At 40.1% G+C, this 27,725-nt stretch overlaps 1 protein-coding gene across 4 annotated transcripts in view; it reads left to right on the forward strand.

Moving 5' to 3' along the window:
* The window catches only part of herc4 (HECT and RLD domain containing E3 ubiquitin protein ligase 4), a 91,686-nt gene that overhangs the window by 23,249 nt on the left and 40,712 nt on the right, over positions 1-27,725 (forward strand). For all 4 annotated transcript variants that reach the window (XR_007264264.1, XM_048608711.1, XM_048608712.1 and 1 more), the window contains exons 9-12: positions 8,951-9,075; positions 21,103-21,162; positions 24,889-25,000; positions 27,360-27,549. Coding sequence is in view for 3 of the 4 variants with exons in the window: in XM_048608711.1 (XP_048464668.1) it covers positions 8,951-9,075; positions 21,103-21,162; positions 24,889-25,000; positions 27,360-27,549 (487 nt within the window). In the remaining variant the exon portion in view is untranslated. The remainder of the gene's footprint in view (positions 1-8,950; positions 9,076-21,102; positions 21,163-24,888; positions 25,001-27,359; positions 27,550-27,725) is intronic.

Consider the following 27,725-nt stretch of genomic DNA (forward strand, 5'->3'; position numbering starts at 1 on the left):
TCTCTCTCTCTTTCTCTGTGTCTCTCGTGCACACACTCGCTCTCGCGCGCTCTTTCAGTTATTCACTCCTCACTTTGTCCACTTCACCGTGCTCCATCTGAAGGCTGCACTTTTTATTCTTCACAACTCAACTAACTGATATATTAATATTTGCTAACGTCAATCTGACAGGAATAGGAGATTTGTAAGAAGGATATATAAATACAAACTACAGAAAGTTAGGAAAACTGGTAGATCCGGGACATTTATACCAAACAAGGTATGAATGCCAAGCGAGTTAGAACTCTACAAGATGATTGTTTTTGCATGTGTTCCTGAGGCTGGCAAAAGCTGATCTACAGATCGAGATGCATCAGAACACCTGAGAGTGGTCCTTTAACTATTCAGCACTTTTTGAACCATTGTTCCAGGTTACTGTGGAATAAGATTGTGTATTGGCACTTATCTATGAGAACCTTTGTGATGACTGGACATAGTACCGTGCAATCTTATAAGATAAAACTGCATGGTCATCTTGCCTAGATAACAGTGTGGAGCTGGAGGAGCACAGCAGGTCAGGCAGCATCAGAGGAGCAGGAAAGTTGATGTTTCGGTCGGGACCCTTCTTCAGAATTTTTTTTAACTGAATCATAGAATTTTACAGTACAGAAGGAGGCTATTTGACCCATCAGGTCCATCCTGGCTCCAGAAAGAGCTTCCCAGCTAGTCCCAATTAACAACCCTGTCTCTGTAACACTAAATACATCTTTAAAATATGTCGGCAGCTCTCTTTTTGAAACCACCTATGGAATTCACCTCCATCATTCTCCCAAGCAGCATATTCCAAATCCTGAGAACTCTCTGAATAAAGATGTTTTTCCTCACCTCACTCCTTCCTCTCTCGCTGACAATCTTGAAACTGTGACTCCCTAGATAGTGACAAACCAACAAATGCAAAAACAGTATCATCCTTTTACCCTGTCAAAATTGTTTATAATTTTGAATGCCTCAATACAGCCACCCCTTAATCTTCTCTACTCCAAAGAGAATAAGCCCAATTTCTCTAATCTTTCCTTGTATCTGAAATCCCTCATTGCTGGTATCATTCTAGAATCTCCTTTGCACTTTCTTCAGGGCTTTAACATTCTTCCTTAAACAACACACCCAGAATTGAATACAGTACTCCAGACAAAGTCTGACTGCTGATTTATAGTGTAGCCTCATTTCTTTCCCTTTATACTTAACACCTCTGTTCATAAATCCAAGGATCCTATAAGCCATCTTAACAACTGTTTCAACTTGGCCACTTTCAGAGAATCATGCACACTGCGGTGCCTACAGGGGGCCAAGAGTGTGATAGATACCAGCTTAAGGGAGGTAGACACACCAGAGGTCCAGACAGATAGATAGGTGACCACCAGGAGAGGCAGGTAGGTAGTGCAGGAGTCTCCTGTGGCTGTTCCCCTCTCAAACAGGTATACCGTTTTGGATACTGTTGGAAGGTAGAGCCTCTAAGGAGATCGTACAAGCAGCAGTCAGACCTGTGGCACCACAACTGGTTCTGCTGTAGAGTAGGGTGGGGTAAAGTCCAGGCGCGTGGTAGTGGTAGGTGAGTCGATAGTCAGGGGCACAGATAGACGTGTCTGAGGCTGTGAATGAGACTTTAGGATGGTGTGTTGCCTCCCTGATGCCAGGGTCTCTGAGCAGGTACTGGACGTCCTGTAATGGGAGGGAAAACAGACAGAAGTCATTGTCCACATTGGCACAAATGACATAGATAGGTAGAGGTCCTGCGAAGACAATTCAGGGACTTGGGTAGGGAGCTAAAAAGCAGGACTACCAGGATAGTAATTTCAGAATTACTATCCACACCACGGGCGAGTGAAGCTAGGAACAGAGAGAGAGTATTGTTGAATACGTAGCTACAGAGTTGGTGTAGGAGGGAGGACTTTAGATATATGGATCATTGGGATGTCATCTGGGGAAGATGGGACCTGTGCAAGAAGGATGGGTTGTACCTGAACTGGAGGGGCACCAGTATCCTGGTGGGAGGTTTGCTAGAGCTCATTGAGAGGGTTTAAACTAGTGTGGCAGGGGTGTAGGAACCAGAACAACAGGCTAGTAGGTGCAGGGACTGGGGACAAAAGAGAGACTAAGGTATGCATAGCACAGAGTAAGAGCAGGCAGAGAGAAGTTGCGGGGCTCGGAGGGAGTGGAGATCTGGAGTGCATTTACTTCAATGCAAGAAGTATAACAGGTAAGACAGATGAACTAAGAGATTTGGATTACTGCATGGAATTGTTATGTTATTACCATTACGGAGACATGGTTAGAGGAGGGACAGGACTGGCAGCTTAACATTCCAGGACATCGCTGTTTTAGATGGTACAGAAAGGGAAACAAAAGGGGTGGGGAGTTGCATTGCTGATTAGGGATCACATCACAACTGTGTTGAGGGAGGATACATTGGAGAGATCTTGCAGTGAGGCATTATGGGTGGAGCTCCGGGAGAGGAAGGGAGAAATCACAATGTTGGGCGTTTTCAATAGACTTCCCAACACCCTACAGGAGACAGAGGAGCACATATGTAGTCAGACCCTGGAAAGGTTTGAAAAAAGCAGGGTAATTGTGGTGGGTGACTTCAACTTTCCTCTTATTGACAGGGACTCCCTTAGATCCAGGGGCTGGGATGGAGAGCAATTTGTTAGATGTGTCCAGGAGGACTTTTTGGGTCAATATGTTGACAATCTAACCAGAGAGGAGGCCATATTAGACTTGCTACTAGGGAATGAGCCAGGACAGGTGATCGATTGGGCTTAGTGACCTTAACTCAATAAGATTTTGAGTAGTCATAGACAAGGACATGAGTGGCCCTTGGGTGAGGGTGCTTAGTTGGGCAAGGGCCAATTACATCCAAATTAGACAGGAACTGGGGAATGTAGTTTTTTGATAGCAAGAACTGCAGAAGCTTCTGAAGAAGGGTCCAAACCGAAAACGTCAACTTTTCTGCTCCTCTGCTGCCTGGCCTGCTGTGCTCCTCCAGCTCCACATTGTGTTGTAAATGTGGATTGGGAGCAGTTATTTGAGGGCAAATCTACATTTGGCATGTGGGAGTCTTTTAAAGACCAGTTGATTAACGTGCAGGACGTGCATGTCCCTGCAAAACTGAAGGATAGGAATGGCAGGATTCGGGAGCCATGGACGACAAGGGAAATTGTAAGCTTAGTCAAAAGGAAAAAGGAAGCATACGACAGGTCTAGGCGGCTACAAATTGATGAAGCCATTGAGGAGTATAGACAAAGTAGGAAGGAACTTAAGTGTGGAATTAGGAAGGCTAAAAGGGTCAAGGAGAATCCCAAGGCTTTTTATGCATATATTAGAAGAAAGAGGGTAGCAAGGGAAAGAGTAGCCCCACTCAAGGACAAAGCACGCAAGTTATACATGGAGCCACAGTAAGTGGAGGAGATTCTTAATAAGTACTTCGTTTCGATATTCACCAAGGAGAAGGACGTGACTGATGTTGAGGTCAGGGATGAGTGTGTGAATACTCTAGAGAATGTCAGTATGTTAAAGGAGGAAGTTTTGGGTATCCTAAATTGTATTAAGGTAGACAAGTCCCTAGGATCAGATGGGATCTATTCCAGGTTACTGTGAGAGGTAAGGGACGAAATAGCTGGGGCATTAGCAGATATCTTCCCATCCCCTTTGACCGCAGGCAAAGTTCCACAGGACTGGAGATTAGCCAGTGTTGTTCCTTTGTTTAAGAAAGGAAGCAGGCATAATTCAGGAAATTGTAGGCCTGTGAGCCTGATGTCTGTGGTGGGGAAACTCTTGGAGAAGATACTGAGGGACAGGATATATACACATTTGGAAGAAAATGGACTAATTAGTGACAGGCAGATGGTGTTGTACGGGGAATGATCGAACCTGATCGAATTTTTTGAAGAGGTGTTAAAGATAATTGATGAAGGAAGAGCTGTGATGTAGTTTAGGTAGACTTTAGTAAGGCATTTGATAAAGTCCCAAAGGGCAGATTGGTACAAAAACTAAAATCACATAGGATTCGGGGTGGGCTGGCTTGGTCATAGAAGACAAAGGGTAACGGTGGAAGGGTGTTTTTCAGAATGGAGACTGGTAACTAGTGGTGTTCCACAGGGATCAGTCTTAGGTCCTCTGTTGTTTGTAGTATATATAAATGATCTGGAGAAAATGTGGGTGGTCTAGTTAGCAAGTTTGCAGATGACGCGAAGATTGGTGGACTTGCTGATAGTGCCAACGATTGTGAAAGGATACAACAGGGTATAGATAGATTGACAACTTGGGCACAGAAATGGCCGATGGAGTTTAATCCCAACAAAAGCGAAGTGATGTATTTTGGAGGATTAAATTTAGATGTGAATTATACTGTAAATGGCAGAACCCTTAGGAACATTAACATTCAAAAGGATCTTGGCATGCAAGTCCACAGTTCCCCAAAAGTGGCAACACAGATGGCCAAGGTGTTTAAGACGGCATATGGCATGCTTTCCTTCACTGGCCGTGGCATGGAGTACAAGAGTGGGAAAACCATGTTGCATCTACATAAAACTCATGTTAGGCCGCATTGGAGTATTGTGTGCAGTTTTGGTCGCCACATTACTAAAAGGACGTAGAAGCCTTGGAGAGGGTACAGAGAAGATTCACCAGGATGTTGCCAGGTCTTGAGGATGTTTGCTGTGAGGAAAGGTTAAGAAGACTAGGACCGTTTTCACTAGAAAGACGGTGGATGAGAGACCTAATAAGAGGTCTACAAAATTATGAGAGGCATAGATAAGTTGGATAATCAGATGCTTTTTCCTAGAATTGAAGTTTCAATTATGAGGGGACACAGGTTCAAGGTGAGAGCGGGAAAGTTTAAGAGATAACAAGGTGTGGAGCTGGAGGAACACAGCAGGCCAGGCAGCATCAGAAGAACAGGAAAGCTGACGTTTCGGGTCGGGACCCTTCTTCAGAAAATGGAGATGTGTAAGAGAAGTTTTTCACACAGAGAATGGTAGGAGCCTGGAACGTACTGCCAAAAGAGTTGGTGGAAGCGAGCACATTGGCAATATTTAAGAGGCGTCTGAATGGTTACATGATTAGGGAAGGAATAAAGGGTACGGACCAAATAAGGGCAGGTTTGTTTTTTCAATTAGTTAGGGCATGATGATAAGCAGAGGGTTGGAGGGCTGATGGGCCTGTTCCTGTGCTGTACTACTTTTTTTGTTGTTTTTAATGTTTTGAACCCTGTGGTCCCCTCTGCTCCTGTACTCCCCGCAAAGTTGTACTATTGAGCATGAATTGTCTCTGTGTTTCTTCCACCAAAATACATTACTTCTCATTTCTGTGCATTGAAATTCATCTGCTAATTGTCTGCCTATTTGGCCAACATAGTGTCCGTGTCCCTCTGAAGTCACTCAGCATTGTTCTCACAATTTACGATTCTCCCAAGCTGAGTATATCTGCAAATTTAGAGACTTTTGCATTCAACACCCATCTCCAAATCATCTGTGTAAATCAGAAATAGCAAGGGTCCCAACACCGATCCCTGAGGAACACTACTTACGACTTGTCTCCAATCTGAGAAATACCCATCTATACCTAGTTTCATTTCCTGTCTTTTAGCCAACTTTCTAATCCATGCTGCCCCAAGGACCCATCAATCCCAAACATTTCTAATTTGCTAAGCAACCTGCCACATGGCACCATAGCAAATGCTTTTTGAAAATCCAAATATATGACATCCACAGCACTGTCCTCATCCATTGCCTGTGTCACCTCATCAAAAAACTCAATCAAACCTGTCGGACATGACCTGCCCTTGACAAGCTGTGTTGATGATCTAGCATTAACTTATTTTTCTTGAAGTGTTAGCCATAAGATATAGGAGCGGAATTAGGCCATTTGATCCAACAAGCCTGCTCCACCATTCGATCATAGTTGATATGCTTCTCTACCCGATTCTCCTGCCTTCTCCCTGTAAACCATGATCTCCTTACTAATTAAGAAGTTATCTGTCCCTGTCTTCAATACACTCAATGACTTGGCTTCCACTGATAGTTTGGTACCCGTGAGGACGGCCTCAACCGGGATCTTGGGTTCATGTTGCACTACAGGTGACCCCACTGCGCTATACACACGTGCGTGCGCACGCACACGCATACATACACACACTCGCTCACACAAACACACTCTCTCGCGCGCGCGCGCTCTCTCACAGATCCTCTCTCATACATACACACTCTCGCTCTCACACATGTGCGCACATAAATCTATGGGTGAATTTGTATTTGCAGATACATTCTATTTTGTTCATAAAGCACACAATTTATAGTCAGTCGATGTGGCATTTTATAAATTTCTACTTTAGAAATAAAACCAGTCTGACTCCAAAACAAAACACAAACAGGTTCTAAGCAAGGCCTCACACCTAACATGCATTGACTGACCTAAAATGTCACTTTTTTTTACACTGATAAAACCTTTAGTTCTCACAGGACAGTGACTTCAAAGGAATTTGGGGATTTACATGTACATTAATCAATTAAAACCTTCTAAATAATTCAAGATTTAATAGTATCTTAGGTTTGTTTAATACATCCCCATCAGTGGTGTGACCCTTTGATCTTGTACTTATAAATTGTGTGTCCGATACTGTCCTCACTAACACCTGAAGGAGGAGTAAGGCTCAGCAAGCTTGTGTTTTCAAATAAACCAGATGGACTATAACCTGGTGTCATGTGATTTCTGATGTTTTCATAATTTTTCTCTTATCTGCTGTGCCTGGAGTTAGAATCCTGAGTCTTTCCATACTCTCTATCCTACTACTTGTTCTGGAAACTGCCATAACCTCCACTAAGCTGCCCTCACTTTTAACTTTTTCCATTAATATCCAAATCACGCCCCCCCCCCCAACTTTAATCTAGTTCACTTGTGCCAATTAGCTCATGGCTCAGGTACTAATTCAGAGATTATTTTTCGTTTTATCTTTCTAATTTAGCCCCTAGCTGCTCATATTCCCTCCTCAGAACCCTTTTGGTCTTTCTACCTATATTGTTGGTACCTATGTGGACCAGGACAACTGGATTGTTCCACCCCCACTCCAAGTTCCTCTACAGCTTGGATTCGATATCCTAAACCTGGACACCAGGCAGGCAACACAGCCTTCAGGGTTCCTGATTCTGACTACCAGAAACAAAGTCTATTCCCCTGACTATACTGTCCCTGATTACAACTGCATTTCTGTTTTCTCCCCCTTCTTCAACAGCTCCCTGTACCACAGTGCTACAGTCATTTTGCTCATCCTCCCTTCAGCCCCTGCTCTCATCCACAAAGGGAGCAAAAATCTCAGACCTGTTAGATAAGCTCAAGGGCTGAGGCTCCTGCAGCAATACCTCCTGGATTCCTCTACCTGCCTCTCACACTGACTGAATTTGAGGTAGTTAATCCAGTGACTATCTCCTGAAACTGTGTCCAGGAAACTCTTCCCCTTCCATGATGTATCGTGGTGTTTGAAGCTCTGACTCCAGCTCATTAACTCTGAGCAGGAGTTCCTTAAGCAACCAACACTTGCTACAGGTGTGGTCACTATGGACCACAGTGGGGTCCACCAGCTCCCACATCAGGCAAGTACAGCACATTGCCCAGCCCTGCATCTCTATTTTATTTGCTTAGTTCTTAATTTGGTATTTAAAAATTTCCACTGTTTTTTTTAAAGTTTGTAACCTGTAAATATTTCCCCTAGTTACCTTCAGTCTGAAAGCAACCTATAATAGATAGTCAAATTAGAAGCTATTACCAACCAATGAACTTACGGTTTATCCATGTTGTCTTTGTTTTGTGCTGGGCCTCCGATCCTGGGTTACAATTTATCCAGTAAAAAGAATTTACAAACTATGAACCAAAAAAGCAAGCAAAAATGAATTCTGCACCCTCGCTACTTCCAAATTCCCTGAACTATATACTTATTCAGGCTGTGTCTCACTCTGGAAATGTGATCTCTTTCCTGACTGCATAGTTTGTTGGAATTTTACCTTATCCCATATTGTGGCCTCCTTCAGTTTTCCCACTATTGACTTCAAGCTAACAGATCTGTAGTTTCCTGGATTAATCTTTACCTCTTACCTAAACAATGGTGTCATATTTACAATCCTGTAGGCCAGTTTTGTCTCATTTATGTTCTGAAGGAGGGTCACTGGACCCAAAACTTTAACTCTGCTTTCTCTCCACAGCTGTTGGTGGACCTGCTGAGTTTTTCCAGCAATTTCTGTTTATGATTTTTATTTGATTCACTTTTGTTCATGGGTATATTCCTTCAAGAAAGGATACTTACATATTCATCTCAGTGACATTGGCGTTTACATTGTGTTTCTCCATTGTTTCAATAAAACTAAAGTCGCATGTGGAACAGTGTCTGTAGCTTTGAGTGATTATTGGAAGATTTTAATAATCCTGTATGAGGTGCTGTACGGATTTACTAGGAATAAGTGATAGGCAGTCCATGTTCCAAAAATAAATTGTGTCTGGGAGAAGTAATTCCAAGTTGAGGCAACATAATCTAGAAAGGACAGAGCAAAAAGGATGCAGCTGTGGGAGAATTTGAAACTTATTCTGAATTATTGGAATGTGGAATGCTTTGCAACAGAATTAATGTTAATCAATTATCCCATTGAAAAGGATTCTATATAGTTACATAAGGAATATAGCACTGGAAGAAAGTAACAAAATAAGAGTAACAAAATAATAATGTCCTGTGAGAGAATTAAAAAAGAAATCTTTGAGACAAATTTAACACTGGTAAGAAGGCTTTCACAGCTTAAAAATTCTGTTCTGGTTCCAGAATTGTTGGATCTGTAGTTTCATGAACAGCAGCTATTATCAACCTCCTGAGCTATTTCTGAGATGCCCTGTCCGTGCGTATTTATATACAGAATATTTTGCTTTTCCTTTCAAGAATTCCATTCCACCAGATGACTTCAGATTACCCAATCCATCAAAACATATACTCACATTAAATGATGCAATTATCCAGAAGTGGATAAGTTATCCTCCTGGAAGGATTCCTTCAGAGGCCACAAAGTAAGTAATGGTTGTTCTGTTGGTCAATAATAGTCTTTTCTCAAATTCTTGTCAGCCCTATGCAGTACGAGTTGAATTTTCAAGTGGGAAGACTTTGCCCAGTGCTGTTCGAGTTTTTGTGCTGTGAATTATAGGTTAGATTTTTGTAGAAATGCATTCGGTGGCACGATGGCGCAGTGGTTAGCACTGCTCACTCTCAGCTCCAGGGACCCAAGTTCGATTCCAGCCTCGGGCAACTGTCTGTGTGGAGTCTGCATGTTCTCCCTGTGTCTGCGTGGGTTTCCTCCGGGTGTTCCGGTTTCCTCCAATAGTCCAAAGATGTGCAGGTCAGGTGGATAGGCCATGCTAAATTGCCCATAGTGTCCAGGGATGTGCAGGCGAGGTGGATTGGCCCCAGGAAATGCAGGGTTAGGGAATAGGGTAGGGGTGGGTGGGCTGCTCTTCAGAGGGTCAGTGTGAACTTGGAAATAGGCCATTTGGCCCACACTGTAGGGATTGTATGATTTCTGCAGTTCTCTGAAGTAATAATTTCTTCAAAAAAGGTTGGAGTTAGTCAGGTTTGATCTTTGATCTTTTGGTTAGTGTTTATTAATCTCTGATATTTTATTATAAAGGTAATTGAGTTTTACTCTTGCCCATTGTTGATTATTCCATTGGATCGGTGTGCTTTAGTCTGTTTTGATATCTTTCTTCATAATGGGCATCAGCTTGCTTCTAAATTTTAGGAGACAGTGTTGCTTGATTCAGTATTAGTTATTACTTCCAGTTCACACCCCTCTTTAATATTCAGGCTTAAATACCATCCCTCGCTTGCTCTGAATCTTTTACCTATCTGCAAATTTCACCTCATTTTGCACTAAAATCAGTAATACAAATGGGGTTACGGTGAAGGAAGACATTTAGGGAAGACATCATTTATGGCCTCCCCGTTGACGACTTAAAACAAACATAATTTGATACGCGACAACAAGGTGCAGGGCTGGATGAACACAGCAGGCCAAGCAGCATCATAGGAGCAGAGAGGCTGACGTTTCGGGCCTAGACCCTTCATCAGAAAAGGGATAATTTGATACGCAGTGACTTTTCATGCTCGTGAATTTCATCTTTCTTAAGAGCCTTAAGGATACTTATTTTTTCTGAGCGTCCTCTTCTGATTTAAGGTTTTCATGCTGTTGTATTTTGTACTTGTAGCTTAACTTTATTTCAGGCCCTTGCATCTTTGGTCATACCCCTATTACGTATCATCATGTTCTTAACTTGATCCAATCAGTTCCTTCAATCTTTCTCCTTTCAAGACTTATAGAGCTTTATTTCTATGCCATTTTATTTAAAGTACGTATCAACAATAAGTTGCATTTATATAAACATCTTTACCATGATGAGGCATTCCAGATTGTACTATGAGTTAATAAACAAAGTTAGTACAAAATGAGGCAATATTCAGATAAATTAAACCGATTTTAAGGTGCATTGTAAAGGAAGTAAAGAGGAGGGATGGAATTTCACATCTAAGCTTGACAATATTGATCTCTCTCCATATTTTATCGGCAGCTGTAGCATTTTATCCTGAACTCTGTTCTGTTACCCTGATGCACTTTATAGTACAATCTGCCTGTAAGTCAGCACTTTTCGGTATGCTTTGGTACACTTTACAGTAATAAATGAAATCAAATATTGAAATATGTATAATCAGGATGCTCAAGCCCTGAATTGGAGAAGCAAATGTATCTTGAGTGTTCTAGGGATGGTATAGGTTGCTGTGAGGGTAAGGAAAGTTAAGACTGTAGAGGGGTTTGAAACCAAGCGGACATTATTTTTAAATTCAGGGCATTTAACTGGAAGCTAATGTAAGTAAGCAAACAAGCACAGGACTGATGGGTGAATGTAACTGAGTGTAATTTAGGATGCATGCAGTAGAGTTTCAGATGACCTCCAATTTAAAGGATTAGATGACGGAAGCTGCAAGGGTATTTTGGGATTGTCAAATCTAAAGGTCGCAGAGGCAAGTTAATGTTTTCTGCAACATGTGCAGAGACGGAGATGGAATCAAGCAGTGTTGCACTTTGTGCAAAGGGTATAAAGAATTTGCAACTCTCTTCACAGACAGCAATTAATACTGGTTCACTTGTGAGCAGTTTTGGCAGAGGACTATGTGGCCAGATAGTGTCATGTTGTTTAGCCATGTCTGATAATGACTAGTGAGACTAATTGTCTGACATAGCCATTCATGTTTGTGACCACTGAACTGAAAGAGTGATGATAATTGCATCAGCTAATATCAGAACAGGGTGAAGAGACAGTATTAATTTGAATGGGGATTGGCACATCAAAGTTAGAAGTAGGTTTGGATTAGCGGCGGGGGGAGGGAAATAAACCAAATAAGGACATCATTGGAAAGGTGAAAGTTGGTGGCGCTTAATGGTTATTTGGGAATGTGTGTAAAGTGCTGGAATTTAGAAAAAGTTTTTAAAACTTTAAGCTCTCAAGTGCTGATTTTATGATTGATTAAGAAACAGCAGCAGAAGGGACATCAACGATGATTTACTTATTTCATTCTGGAGTGGTATGGCTGGATTACAAAAATTTAAATGAAGAGTGATAGAGAGAAAAAGCGTTAATTTAATATTTAAGAAAATAGTTACTTAATTAAGATGATAACAGTTGCTGGGCAGGTGATGTGTTGCAATTCCAGGATATGATTCTCCTGGATGCCAGTATGATGCAGGCCAGTATTCCTCCAGGAAGCGTCTACAATATTTGGGCTTAGAGTTTGAGAGCTGGAAGCCAGGCTGCAGGCGCTGAGACACATTGGATAAATGAGATGATGCACTTGGACAAAGAAGACAAGGGAATACATTGATGAATAGCAGGATTGTGGGATGCACTGAGGATCAGAGGGACCTTGGTGTTTCATCATGCAGTGGTCCCTTAAGGTAGCAAGACAGATGGATAAAGTGGTTAAGACAATGAATGATATACTTGCCTACATTATCTGAGGCAGGGTTTAAAACCAGGGAGGTTATACATTGAACTGTACAAAACGTTGGTTAGGCCACAGCTATGGTGTTGTGTGCAATTCCAGAATCCGCACTGTAGGAGGTATGTGATAACACTGGATCAGGTGCACAGGAGATTTACCAGGATGTTGCCTGGGACTGAAGAGTTTCAGTTGTGAAGAGAGATTGGGCAGACTGGGATTGTTTTCATTTGGGCAGAGGAGAGTGAGGAAGGACATGATTTTAGTTTTCTATTCATCTGTGGGATGAGGGCGTCAAACCTAATTGCTCAGAGGGCAGTTATGAGTCAACCACATTGCTGTGTGTCTGGAGTCGCATGTAGGCCAGGCCAGGTAAGGATGGCAGCTTCCTTCCCTAAAGGACATTAGTGAACCAGATGGGTTTTTCCAACAACCAGCAATGGATTCATGGTCATCATTAGACTCTTAATTCCAGATTTTTTTTGTTTTTGAATTTAAATTCCACCAGCTGCCATGGTGGGATTGGAACCCAGGTCCCCAGAACATTACCTGGGTCTCTGGATTAACAGTCCAGCGATAATACCACTAGGCCATTGTCTCCCCCAAATGACCTTAATTCTGTAAATAAAGATGTGGAATCAATTTGGATAGAGTTAAGAAATAGTAAAGGTAAGAAATATTTTATAGGATTGATGTATAGACCATCAAACAATAATCACACTTCTATAATTTTGCAAAGTAACATGAATACTGATCGGGGTCATCAAGGGTTTGATTCTCACCAGGGCAAATGTTTAAGTTCAATGACATTTGCTGTTTTTTAAACCAGTCAGCCCAATGGTGATCGCATAAAATCCATTTGGTTTGCTTGGTGCTCTTTGGGGAGAGAGGTCTGCTGTCCTTGCCCAGTCTGGCCTGTGCATGACTCCAGACTCCGCTAAAGTTTAGATGACTGTTTGCTGCCCCTCTGAAATGGCCTGGAGAGGTCATTAAGAATAGGCAAAAAAAAAATATTGACCTTGCCAGTGACATCTGCATACCAAAACAGAATTAAAAAGTGGCAGTCCTGATTTTAGTCAGAGCTGTACAAGACATTGGTATGGCCACATCTGGAATACTACATGCAATTCTGATCGCCCTGCTATAGGAAGGATGTTATTAAATTAGAAAGGGTGCAAAAAGGATTTATAAGGATGGTACGGAGACTAGAAGGTTTGAGTTATAAGGAGAGGCTGGGACTTTTTATCCTTGGAACATAGGAGGCTGAGGAATTGACCTTAGAGAGAGTTATAAAATCACAAGCGCATAGCTAAGGAGAATAGCCAAGATCGTTTTCCCCAAGGTAGGAGAATCTCAAACTGAAGGACAGGGGCAACCTTTTCATGCAGAGGTTGGTGTGTAAGTGGAACGAGTTGCCAGAGGAAGTGGTAGAGGTGGATACAATTACAACATTTAAAAGACACTTGGGCAGGTACATGGATAGGAAAGGTTTAGAGGGATATGTGGCAAACGCAGTCAAATGGAATTACTTCAGTTTTGGGAAACCTGGTTGGTATGGACAAGTTGGGCCAAAGAGCCTGCTTCCATGCTGTATGACTCTATATGGATGCACTTTATTTAGATTTCCAGAGGCATTTGATAAGGTACCACGCCAAAGGCTATTGCAAAAATAACAGCTCATTGTGTAGGCGATAATATATTGATATGATTGAAAATTGACTTGGTAACGGAGAACAAACACATGGATCAGTACTGGGATCGCAACATTTTACAACTTATTTTAATGACTTGGATGAGGGGACTGAAGGTTTGATTATTAAATTTGCTGATAATACAAAGCTGGGTAGAAAAGTTGTTAAAGGACATAGAACTCTTAAAAAGAACATGAAAAATATTTTCTAATCAGCCTGTTCTGAAATATTATTACACACCTCTGTGGAGCAGGTGGGATTTGAGAATCCAGGTCTCTTAGTTCAGAGGTAGGGACACTACATCTGTACTACAAGAAACCTCAAACGAAAGGATATGGACGCATGGGTGCAGTGTTTGGCTAGGCGATAGATGAGGTTCAATGCAGAGAAGCAAGCATTGGTGTATTTTGGTAGGAAGAGCATTGAAAACAACATAAAATAAGGGGCAAAAACTGAAGTTTCTGGAAAAGCTCGGCAGGTCTGGCAGCATCTGTGAAGAGAAATTAGAAGAAAGGGTCACCAGACTTAAAATCTTAACTAAATAAAAAGTTCTGAGGAAGAGTCACCGGATCCGAAACGTTAACTCTGTTTTCTCCTTCACAGATGCTGCCAGACCTGAGTTTTTCCAGCAACTTCTGTTGCTGTTTCTGATTTACAGCATCCGCAGTTGTTTCGGATTTTATAAAGTAAGGAGTACAAGTTAAAAGGGGGTGTGGAAACAGAGGGATCGTGTGTGTATGTGTAGACAGATCATTGAAGGTGGCAGAACAGGTGGAGAGAGCAATTAATAAAGCATACAGTATCGATAGATTTATTAATAGGGATGTAGAGTACAAGAGCAAGGAGGTGGTGTCAAACTTGCATAAGACACTTGTTAAGACCTCAGCTGAAGTATTGTGTACACTTGTGGGCTTTGGGGCCACGTTATAGGAAGGATGTGGAAGAGTACAGAAGCAGTTTACGGGAATGATTCCGAGGATGGGCTTCAGTTATTAAGGGAGATTGAAGGAGGTGGGACTGTTCTGTTTGGAGAAAAGAAGGTTTAAGAGGACATCTAATAATGCTTTGGGTGGACAGGAGGAAACTGTTCCCATCTATAAGAGGAATAAAAATGAGATAGCATAAGTTTAAAATGAGATAGTAAGAACTGCTGATGCTGGAGTCTGAGATAACAAGGTGTGGAGCTGGAGGAACACAGCAGGCCAGGTAGCATCAGAGGAACAGGAAAGCTGATGTTTCAGGTTGGGACCCTTCTTCAGAAAATGATTTGCAAAGGGTTGGCTTATGAGGAGAGACTGAGTAGATTGGGATTATATTCATTGGAATTCAGAAGATTGAGGGGGGATCTTATAGAAACATATAAAATTATGAAGGGAATAGATAAGATAGAAGTAGAGAGGATGTTTCCACTAGCAGGTGAAGCTAGGATAAGAGGGCATATCCTCAAGATTAGAGGGAGCAGATTTAGGACTGAACTGAGAAGGAATTTCTTCACCCAGAGGGTTGTTAATCTATGGAATTCCTTGCCCAGTGAAGTAGTTGATGCTACTTTTTAAAACGCTTTTTAAAAAAAAGGTAGATTTTTTTTGAACAATAAAGGAATTAAGGGATACGGTGAGAACGCAGGTAAGTGGATCTGAGTCCACGAAAGGATCAGCCATGATCTTATTGAATGGCGGAGCAGGCTCGAAGGGCCAGACGGCCTATTCCTGCTCTTGTGTTCTTGTGGAACAAATATGATGTGAGAGAAGTTATTTTTCACACAGTGACTGGTTAAGATATAGAATGCACTGCCCCGAAGTGTGATGTGGGCAGGTTCAATTCATACATTCAAGAGGACGTTGGACAATTATTTGGATAGAAATAATGTGCAGTAGTATGGTGTGAAGCAGGAGATTAACACTAGGGTAATGGTGCTCATTTGAAGAGCTGGTGCAGACACAATGGGTGAAATGACTTTTTGATTTTATGATGAGGCTATAAAGGGTTATAGATTGCATAAGTGAGAGGCCAGAGATCTGGCAAATGGTATAAAATGTGGGAACATGTGAAATTGTCCATTTTTGCAGGACAAATGAAAAGGGCAGGGGTGGTGGGACCACTGAATATTTCTAAGGGAGAGCTAGTTTTTTTGTTAATTTAACCTATTTTTCTAATCGACCTGTTTAGAGCTGTTGTTACACACCTCTGGATCAGGTGGGACTTGAACCCAGGCCTCCCAGTCCAGGGGTAGGGACATTACCACAGTGGCATAGGAGAGCCCCAGGTCGATTTTTTTTTAAAAATATATATTTCAACCTATTTTTCTAATCAACTTGTTAAGGGATGTTATTTCACAACTCTGATGCAAATGGGACATGAACCTACACTCTCGGTTCAGACTGTGCCACAAGAGGACTCCCAGGTCGATTCTTAAATTTTTTTAGCCTATTTTTCTCATCAACCTGTTCAGAGATGTTGTTGCACACCTCTGGAGCAGGTGGGACTTCAACTCAGGCCTTCCGCTCTAGGGGTAGGAACACTCCCACTGCACCATAGCATGGCCTCCAGTAGATTCTTATTAGGCAGAGGAATCAGTGGTATCAACTGTAGATCAGAATGTGGAAATTGAAATGCGTACAAATCAGTCATGATCTTAGGGAATGGTGGAGAACACAAGGGGCCAAATAACATCCTTCTGCTTCTAACTTATATGTTTGAAGATACTTCGAGTTTCCTCTGCAATTAAAGCTCTGGAGTAAATGTACTTGCAAAGGTGGAATTGGTCAGATGCCCATGACCTCAACTTGCGTGTGCACATGCAGAAAGATGGTTAAAAATCAGTTTCAGAACCCTCTTAATTGCAGGTGAAACTGAATTTTGCTGAAAAACTGCAACTCTTTAAATTATCCAGCTGGTATGTTTGAAGTCACCAGAAAAAATAAAGAAATGTACTTTGGTCTAGAAACATAAATTGTTCTCGGCCAGATGAGTAAGTAACAATGTAATGGAGTCAGGGCTTGATAAAAATCACTTTAGAATTAATGTGATTGAAAAGCAGATTAGAGAGGCATCAACTTAGTCCTGTGATACTATTCAGTACAGAAGCCCAGCCTCCATTTTAAAATGGCCAGAAATTTAAGAAAAATTCCACTACTCTCCAACATTGGCATGGTAAAGGAAATAATCATTGGCAATTTAAACTAACTGTTAGCTCACGTGTCCACTATTTAAGCCAGGAACTTAAAACCGTGAAAGAGAGGTAATACAGGAAATCAAAGGCTAAGGATGACAGCAGATGACTAAGCATAGAGTTGCGCAGCCCAGAAGCCTGTCCACAATTGATCCAAATGGGCTCTACTCTTGAAGAGAGATGGTAATGTAGTGGTAATGCTGATAATCCAAAGGTCCAAACTAATGTGTAGGGAAATAGGTTTCGCTCCCACCATAGCAATTGGTGGAATTTAAATTCCATTAATATTCAACAGTGGTAACCAGAAGCCATCTCGATTGTCCATAAGGAGCCATCTGGTTCACTAATACCCTTTAGGAAATGAAGTCTGGCATCCTATCTGGCCTACATGTGACAACCATGTGATTGACTTAATTTTACTCTACTCTAAAATTGCCCAGTAGGCCACTCAGTTCGAGGGAAATTGGGAATGGGCAAGAAATGTTTGCCCACATCCCATGACAGAATGAATAAATAAATGCTGTGTTTATGCTGCATTCCAGCATTTACCCAAGTCACTATTTGGCCTCATCAGCATAACCTCCTTTTCCTTTATTTATCTATCTAGCTTTAGGTTAAATTGTTAATCCACTTGGATTATGCTTGTTTAGTCTTTGCTTCATTTTGCTGATGGTGTTTATTGATCCTGCGTGTTCAGCATTGCATCTTCTAAGATGTTTTTGACCTTTAGAGTCATACAGCATGGCAACAGACCCTTTGGCCCAACTTGTCCATGCTGGCTAAGTTTCCTAAACTGAGCTAGTCCTATTTGCCTGCATTTGGCCCATTTCCTTCTAACCCTCTACTATCCATGTACCTGTCTAAATGTCTTTTAAATGTTGTACTTGTCTCTACCACTTCCTCTGGCAGCTCGTTCCATATACGCACCACCCTCTGTGTGAAAAAGTTGCCTCTCAGGTTCCTTTTTAAGTTTTTTTTCCCCTGCTCACCTTAAACCTGTACCGTCTAGTTTTGGACTCCCCTAACCTGGACAAAGGACAATGGCCATTCACTTTATCCATACCCTTCATGATATTATAAACCTCTATAAAGTCACCTCTCAGTCTCCTACACCCTAGGGGGCAAAATATCCTAACCTATCCAGCCTCTCCTTACAATTCAGACCTTCTACAGAAGAACTTTTGAACGATTTCTACATCATCATTTTCTGAAATGCCTCCCCTCTTTCACTTGATGTAGATCTTTTTAAAGTTGTACCATTGAACACAGTTATTTAAATTCTAAATGTTAAATAACATTAAAGTTGGTCGTTGCTATCTTACTTGGAAAGTTGCCATTACAAAGTCGAGATGTGTCGTTCCTTTTGTTCATTCAACTGTGAAGTTTCCCAGCTGAAACTCTAGACTTCTTAATATTTTCAAGTTCCTTATTAAAGATATTTTCACATACTTTCACTTTCAGACTCGATATTTGGTTGATATTTTCACTTACAGACAATGTTGCAGACACCACCATTACCATTCCTGGATATATCCTGTCCCACCGGCAGGACAGACCCAGCAGAGGTGGCAGCACAATGGTATAAAGTCAGGAGGGAATTGTTCTTGGAGCTGTCAACACTGACTCTGGGCACAATTAAATCTCATGTTATCAGGTCGGACAAGGACATGGAAACCTCGTGCTGATTACCACGTACTGTCCTCCCTTGGCTGATGAATCAGTGCTTCTCCACATTGAACAGCGTTTGGAGGAAGCACAGAGGGTGGCAAGGACACAATGTACACTAGATGGGGGATTTCAAAGACCAGGGTTTCTTGACAGCAGAAGTACTGATTGAACTAGTTGAGTCCTAAAGGACATTGTTGCTAGACTTGGTTCTGTGACAGGTGGTGAAGGAACTGTCAAGAGCGAAAAACATACTTAATCTCATCCTCACCAGTCTGCCTCCTCCACATTTATCTGTCCATGACTGTATCAGTAAGAGTCACTATTGCACAGAGTTGTGGAGACAAGACCTGTCTTTACTTTGATAAATTCACATTCACTTAAATTGTGTGGTGTGGCACTATTACCATACTAAATAGGATAGACTTCGTACAGATCTAGCAACTGAAGACTGGATATCCACGTGGCACAGGCCTGTCAGTTGCAGCAGATTCATACTGCAATACCTCATGGCTGAGCATATCCCCCAATCTACCATTGCCATCAAACAAGGACATCAACCTTCTTTGCTTTCTTCTGTATACTTTAATTCTCTGTACATTTGTCTGTTGTATCCATTGTCTTCCTTTGGGGTCAGTATCTTATAGGCAAACAGAATGAAATGACTTTGTTCTCAGCAGAGACAGAATTGATCTTGACAAGTGGACTGTTCATTCAGAAACTTTTTTTTTCAAATTGTGTAACATTACAGGTCATGGTCGCTTTCAAAACCGAGAACTTAACATTATTTTTGTATTAAGATTCTGACCATTTCCAGATCTGTTGCTTTTAGTTCTTTATAGGAATTGTTCTGGTGTCCATAGCTCAAGATACCAAACCTTGACTGGATTTTTAGGAGGGATGTTGTCATCTTGCAGAGTAGGTTTAAAATGTGGATTGTTGAAGTATAGTCACTTGTGAAAATTTTGTTAGTATATATGATTAATTTGCATTTGGCAAATTCCCAGAAACGACATTGAAACAAATGACCTCTAAATCTAGCGATTTCGTTTGGCAGTTGAGAGGTGACTTAGCTGGTTCAGCAAAAGAACTACTTTCTGCTGTTCAAACATGGCATGGCAAATGGAACTTTGGTTTAATGTGTTATCTGAGATTAAAGATGGATGGTTTTTAAATAAAAGTCTGTATAGCGGTTTGTCCTGTCCGGAGTTACTATATAGTGAGCTTCCTGCATTATTGTGGACCCCTTTCCTAGTTCTTTAAGCATATCTTATTATTCTGGTGGTGCAGTGGGTCAATGCTCATATTGTTTCAAATATTGAAATGATAGGACTTAGAGAAAATTTGATCCTATTCTTTAGAATGCCCTTTCCTTTGATCTTTATTTAGTTTTGTGACTTGAATCAAAATTGTTAACCCTAGTCCTTTGACCTTTCAAGTTATTGTTTTTTTTTCCTGGTGTAGTAATCGATTATCTTGTATGTAAAGGTAAAGATGTTATAGTTGCCAGATCATGGGCTGCTCTCTCATTAGAAAGAGAGGTAACCCCGATGGTGATTCAAGCTGAGAGACACCATATCTCAGGCAAGGGGAGAGGTTGAGAAGTAGAATCCTTCATGCTAACCTTAGCCAGTGTGGTAATTGAACCCTCGCTTTTGGCATTGCAAAACAGTCTTCCAGCCAACCAACCCACATCTCATAATTATGACAAATTACAAGGCACTCATATAGCTCAGTACTTCAGTCTAGTATAACATTAATTCCAAGTTTGATTTAATTCCAATTGATGAGAGAAGTACTTTTCTTCACAAAGTTAACATTGGATTCTCTGAGCTTAGGATATCAATATTTTACTGGAGGGGGACGGTTGGTGTGCGTCAGAAATCATTACAAGGTGAAGATTCTCTGATGTTTTCCTGGTATTTCCTAATTCATCAGACAAAAGTGAAGACTAATTTTGCTCATACAGCAACTAATGAGAGCAATTGTAAAACGATTTGGTAGCAAACCAGAGTAGCATTCATACTTCTATACTGTTTGTGATCCATTTTGGCAACACTTTTTTTAAAAACAAAAGTTTAAAAGTAATGCTTAGAAGACCACCTCCAAAATTCTCTACCACATTAGTCCTTACTGAATTACAGAAAGATTAATTCTTCATTCCACTGCTCAGTCATATTTGCTGTAGAGCATATCAAGATATTGATCTTTTTTGTTCTAATTGTTGAAGGTCCTGTGCGCTTATACTCTGAGGTTGAGGCATGTTTCCTTCAGCATACCTGTGAAAAGCCAGAGTGACAGATCAAAAGAGAATGAAAGTTACTTTGTCTACAAAAGGAAAGAAATGTTTGACATTCTTTGAAATGTTCTCTAGTAATTTATCCCTGCAGAGGATGTGCAATATACTACTAAATGTAGAAACTAAAGTTGAAATAGAGAAAAAAAAGTATCAAAGATAGTTATGAGTAAATCAGAACACTTGTGAATTCATTTGTCCAATGTGATTTCTATTTTTTTCATAGTGAAATCGATACAGTGTTCTCATCAGCTGGTTGCTTAAATGGAAGCTTTCTTGCCTTGAGGTATAGTATAAAATTTTGACATTTTCAAGATTGCAAACTAAATAATAATTCTTCAATATTTCAGAGCATTAAAAAGCATAATAAGCAACGCATCATGTTCGATTGTTGAATGATTTAGCGAAACAGTTTTGCATCAATGACAGTTTTCCAAAATCATAAGAAACATTGTCTTTGTTACCTACCTTTATATGGGTTAGCAATTGTGAAGTTTTTTGAACAAAAGTTTATTAAGGAATCTGTGAAATACTGGGAACCTCCTTTTGATATGATTGATTCTAGAGATTAGTCTCATCAAAATTGAACAAGGATGACATCTTAGTTCCAGTGCTGTGTCTTGTAGCATCTCAGACTGTAGAAATTTCATGTCACCAGGAAGACCAACAGTCCCGGATGGTTTTAGATTTAGGATACTTGAACAAGACTGGTCTTTTTATCACAAAAGAATTAAATGGAACGCAAAAGATTTGATATTCAGGGATAAGCCAAGATACTTAGCAAAAGTTAGAGTCTGAGAGAAATCCTTAGCATTTCATGATATCCTGTGATCTCGCCACATACTGTATTTGGAACTCATGGCATCTGAAAGTCAAGTTGTCCATCACTGTTGATTTGAACATTTCCTTCACGCAAACGAGAAGTTATTTTTTAACCTCATTAGTATGTGGTCATGGGAATTCTTTTGGAATATTTTTCACTTTTCTATGTTTGTCATTTCTATTAGTGATTTAATATTGTGTTAGTGCATTAGCCACCACTCATGTATCTTCATGTGTTTTAATCTGTGACCTACAGTAGATACGTACTCGTCTTGATGGTAGTTATTTTCAGTTACATTTTGAATATTAAATCCATATTGAGTTTGAACTTGTGTTGTAGCTTTCCAATGTGTTTCTTTATTTGAATACCCACATACAGCACATATAAAAGCAATTAATCAGTTCTGTAATTGTATATTCACGTAGGGATTAGAGAAACCCTCAAACAGTAAAATTTGGGATTCAAGTTTCTTGTGATTAGAACATGTCTAGAATATGTTAAACCTTTTTCCAAGATCCCATTCAGTGAATCACAGAATGGTTATAGCACAGAACAAGGCCACATGGGGCGTTCTATACTGTGAAAGAGTAATTCACCATTGCCATTTCCTCACATTCTTTCAGCGATCCTGCACAGTCTTCCTTTTCAGAAAAATTTGGATCATTATTTGGAAAACTTCAATTGAACCTGCTTCATCACACACTCAGTTAGTGTATTCCAGATTGCCATCCATTCGCTGTGTGAAAACGTTTCTCCTCACATTTCAATTGTTTCTGTTACCTGTTAGCTAAAATCTGCACCTTGTCAAATAGTAATAGAATGGATGGAAGACTCAACGGTAAGGTTGGCTCAGCAACACAAATTAGTGAAGTATTTGCATTCACCATCACTCGGGTGCTGACTGAATGATCTGTCTCTTTCAGAGATCCCCAGCAGGGGATGACAATCTTCAGCCAACTCTATTTACCCCACATGGTATCAAGAAACAGCTGCATGCAAAGCATACTGCAAAAGCTTAGGCCCTGACACTATTCTGGTAATAGTATTGAAAACATGCTCCAGAACTAGTCGTGTCCCTATCAAAACTGTTCTAGCACAGCTACAGTACTGACATCTACCTGACAATTATGAAAGTTATCCATGTAAGCCTTATGCACAAAAAGCAGGACAAATCCAACCCAGCCAATTTCTGTCCTATCAGTCTATTTTTGATCATCAGCAGCACTTCCTCGCAATAACCTGCCCTTTGATGCTCCGAGATCTGCCAGCGCAACTGAGCTCCTGACCTCATTACAACCTTACTTCAATCAGTGGCAAAAGACCTTGGCTCCAGAGGTAAGCTGAGAGTGACCACCCTCAACATCAGGTCACATTTGACTGAGTTTGGCATCAAGGAGCCCTAGAAAAACTGGAGTCAATGGTTGGAATCATACTAGGCACAAAAAGATGGTTGTGACTATTGGAAGTCAGTAATCTTAGCTTCAGGGCATCTCTGCAGGAGTCCCTCAGGTTAGTCTTCTACATCCTTTCATCTTCTGCTGCTTCATCATCAGTGACCTTCCTCCATCACAATGTCAGAAGTGGAGATGTTGACTGATAATTATCCATTGTTCAGCACAGTTCACACCTCACAACTGCCAGAGAATTGAACATTTCAGTTGACATTCAACTGACATTATCATTGCTGAATCCCTCACTGTCGTCATCCTGAGGATTACCATTGCTTTGGGCTAGCTAAATAAATAATTGGTACAAAAGCAGGTCAGAGGCTAGGAATCCTGCACTGGGTGACTTCTCTCCTGACTCTCCAAAGTCTGTCCATCATTTACAAGGCACAATTTGGAAATGTGTTGGAATGCTCCCCACTTGCCTGGGTGTCTGTAGCTCCAACAGCACTAGAGAAGCTTGACACCATCGGCTTGATGGGTACCAGCCCTTAAACGTGGACTCCCTCTATCACTGTTACACTCAGCTGTGATTGTGTATGTTCTACAAAATGCACTGCAGAAATTCATCAAGGACTCTTACAGAGATAGCACGTTCATATATGAATATATTTTATATCTTTATATTTTTTTCACTGCAGGTGTTTGTGATACTACTTTTTCTTCTGGAAATTTGAAAGTGATTTCAATTTTGGACATCTGCAGCTTATTTAAATATCCCTGAGCACAGTTATTAGGATTCTTTCTGGATTTGGATAACTGTCAATCGTATTTGAAACAGCTATCTGACATGCAAATACCAGTATCTATATACTTCTTAAAATCATTTTAGCTCTTGTCTCAACTTGCAGACACTGGACTTAACTTCCCCACAACACGAGCAAAATTAACATTCGGTTGTCAGTGTTGCTTACCCAACTCTTTCAAAAATATGAAGATGTAGTCTGTTACTGTATGCTCTGTCACAGTCTGTGCTATTTACAAACTAATCAGCAATCGTTGAAATCAGAGAAAATTTTGATTTTATTTTTCCCCTGCTCTTGCATCATTCTTTAGGTACCCCGTAAAACGTTACATCTTGTTCAGTCAGGTCTCTTGTGTCAGGTATATATTTGAATAGTGACGAGAATAACAAAATTTGATCAATAGAACTTGCCCTGTGGTTTTTTTTGCAGTTAAGACTACTGTTTAATTGATTAATGTGCAGGTTTCTTGAGCTACATTGTGAGATTATTAATTTTGAGAATATTTTAACCTGTACTGCCTTCATAAGCAATCTTTAATTTGTTCTCTGGAAAACATCATGCAGTTTGGTTTCCTATTAGCGTGTCTGTGAAAATCCTTTAAGGTGATTGACTGTTTGGATAGTTGGATGACAGCAGTCCAATGAATTATACTTGACTCTAGCTGGTTTATTTATAATTATCAACCATTAAATTAATCTTTACAGAACAAAACAAACCAAAACTCATCCTTTTCTAGTTCACTTTTTCTCTACTTTTTATTTCATAAATGTTGTTGCAAAATGGAATTATTTATGGACAAATGTTTGGTTTAATTTTGGGTCAATCTCTATTTTGAGTGTTTCACACATGAGGCTCATCAGAGTAATAATGTAATTTTGTGGTCAACAGTGGGTTAATAAGCAATGTATTATGATTTCACGTGTGCTATCGTAGTTCTTTTAAGTATGTGTTGTAACACTCAACCATATCAAAACTAATTGATAGCATTTTTGTTTCAGTAATGATGATCATTATAAAACCAGTTCCAAATTCTCTGGGATTGATATGAATGCAGCTAGGCTTTTATTCCACAGACTCATACACTCTGACCATCCTCGGATTTTGCAGCAGGTATAGTTCGCAAAGTTGTCTCTCTTTAATAGAACTTTAGTAGAATATAACTTTATGTTCTGGCAGCAGATTGGTTGAGATCCTTCCCTGAGTAGGTTCAAGTGTTTTTTTAACTCCTCAATCTTGATTTAATATTTACAATTAATCATCATCTACAAATTTAATCAGGTTTTGGTCAGGTAACATAGTACACTTCACATTGAATATACATCAACATGAAGTAAGGAGAATAAACTATTTTCATTTGTTGAATAAATGTGCATCTTATACAATAAAATGCCACACTTTATAGCACTGTTGAATCTTGTGGCTAACTTAATTTCTCCTGATTGAAAGAGATTGTAGAAAGTCAGAGCCACTTGTTCAGAAGTACAGGACCATAAGTTTGGATTTGCATTTTATATCAAATTTCCATACTAATCTATCTGATTTGTGTTGTACCAATTATCCTAGCAAAAGATTGGTTTGTTTTGCATGATGTAATGTGGAACACCTCACTCTTTTCCTTTTATTTTTCTCCAATTCTTTGGAACTGAGCATTGAGGTTAAGAGTAGGAACTTTGAAAAGTAGCTTGATTTAAGGGAGATGAGAGCAAAGATAGATGTTTGCTCATGGGAACTGGCCTGGAAATGCATGGAACTTAATTATAGTTCTAAGGACGCTAGAAGAATCAGCACTGAGTTGTTACTATGCTCAGGGCTGGCATTTGATTGGTTGTTGAGTTGGTCAACCAACAGAGGATCAGTGCTAAGCAGCCAACTACAGAATGTTGGTTGAAGAAAAGAGAGAACGCCAATTCTGACTGGGTTTTAGCAAGAGGCAGTAAGATTTTTTTTTTGGAAACTGGTGACCGCTGATGTGTTTCCTCTCTCTTGTTTTCTGTTGAGTTAGGACGGTTCTGAGAAAAGAATCCCAGTCTGTAAGACATGCATAAATATTTTTCGAGGTCTCCTGAAACTGGTGACTTTGGAATTCAAGCAAGGTATACAGTTGTATTTGCCTGCGAACAAATCATTGTCTAAGCGTTTCATGAAGCCCTGGTTATTATCATTTGAAATGGTTTATTCAATTGGAAAATTGCAATTCTTCTTTACAATTTATCCCTTAACATTGTCCGTCTGTCTGAATGAAATTGGGCCTTAGTTATATGATATTGTTTCTTTTTGTTTGGCTAAAGTTAGATTATTCATAATAAATTGTCAATTTTTATTTAATTTGTAAACGTGATGTCCAAGAACTATTATTTGTAAAGTCTGGTTAGGACCAATTGGGCAATTTTGAGGGTCATTGAATGGTTTAATTTCACCGTTTTGTAAATTCAGTGTTAAGCTGATTTTGTTTGGCTGGCTATTTCTGTGTCATAACATAATTAGGTCACAATCTCAGGATTTTGGAATGTAGACACCATAGGTCTGGAATTGAATCTTGGTATATCATACAGTTGGTAATTTGCATATAGATTTAAGATGGCACAAGAAGTTGTTAAGGAGGAGGAAAGGCCTAGTCATCTGCGGTTCAGTCAGGAGATGTTCGTCAGTTGTGAAGCTTTGTGAAAATTTGAAGAGAAGGCACTGGAAGTATTTTCATGTTGTTTGAAATTATGACTGGTGCCAGGAAACCAGAGATTTCGTGATCAGCCATCGTAAAGTGGGGTCCCTGGCAGGCAGAAGGTAGTGTGACTCATTGTTAGACATGTTGAACACGTCTAAAGTAGTTTAAGCCAATAAATCCACTGATTAGTTTGTATATGTTTCTAACATATGTAAAGTAGATGATAGATTATATTATGTAGTTTAGCAACATACCCTAGCCTACCCCAGGAATATTATTAGCATGGTATCCAGACTCTCACCATCCTGTTTGCCCTAAGACTGAACTCCCATGTGAGATTTCTAGTTCATGATAGATATTCAAGTTATCTTTCTGTGTTCATCTAAATCTGATTGGCATTAACTGTCAAAGGTTAAGTTAATTTTATGGCTTTTGATGAGAAATTACTTGGGGTGGAATTAGAATGGAGCAGAGATGTTCTTGAGTAACATGGAAAATTAAATAGGGCGTTATCATATTATGCTAAACACTCCATCACTATAAAAAGTGAAGGTCTAAGTTAATGAAACAAAAACATTTGTTAAGCAGTGCTTGTCTTTGCTAACAATAAATGCTTGCTGCATCTTGGCCACTATTCAGTTTTGAATGTACTCTGTCGTGACTGGGGTGTTCCCTCTTGTTGATCTGACCGATTTCTGTAAACTTTTAAACGAGGAATTAAGATAAAGAGTTAGAATCAGGCCTTAGCATTCTAAAAGTTGAGATCACTATTGCTTCTGTTTGTTAACCAATATCCTTTATCTCTAGATAACAGCTAGTATGGAAAAAAATTTGATCCCAAGACTTTCTCATTCCCCACCTGATGTAGAGGCCTTGAGAATCTATGTTACTCTTCCAGAGTGCCCACCCATGAACGATGTCAACAACTACATAACGTTAGCCATTCCATTTGGAATGGCTATAGTAAAGCTTGAAAAAGTGCCACTGAAAGTACTTGGTAAATATATTTTGTATAAGTGCAGATATTTTAAAAATGTTAATAATCTAGGATAACAGTTATATTGTGTATTTTGGGAGAGTTTGCTTACCTTTATTTAAGTCTGTTAAGTATGGGATCTAGCTTGATGATTGATCAAATGAAATGTAGGTGTGATTGTGACTAAGCAAGAATTT

The sequence above is a fragment of the Rhincodon typus genome, chromosome 20 (genome assembly GCF_021869965.1).
Source record: "Rhincodon typus isolate 14 chromosome 20, sRhiTyp1.1, whole genome shotgun sequence".
Lineage (NCBI taxonomy): Eukaryota > Metazoa > Chordata > Chondrichthyes > Orectolobiformes > Rhincodontidae > Rhincodon > Rhincodon typus.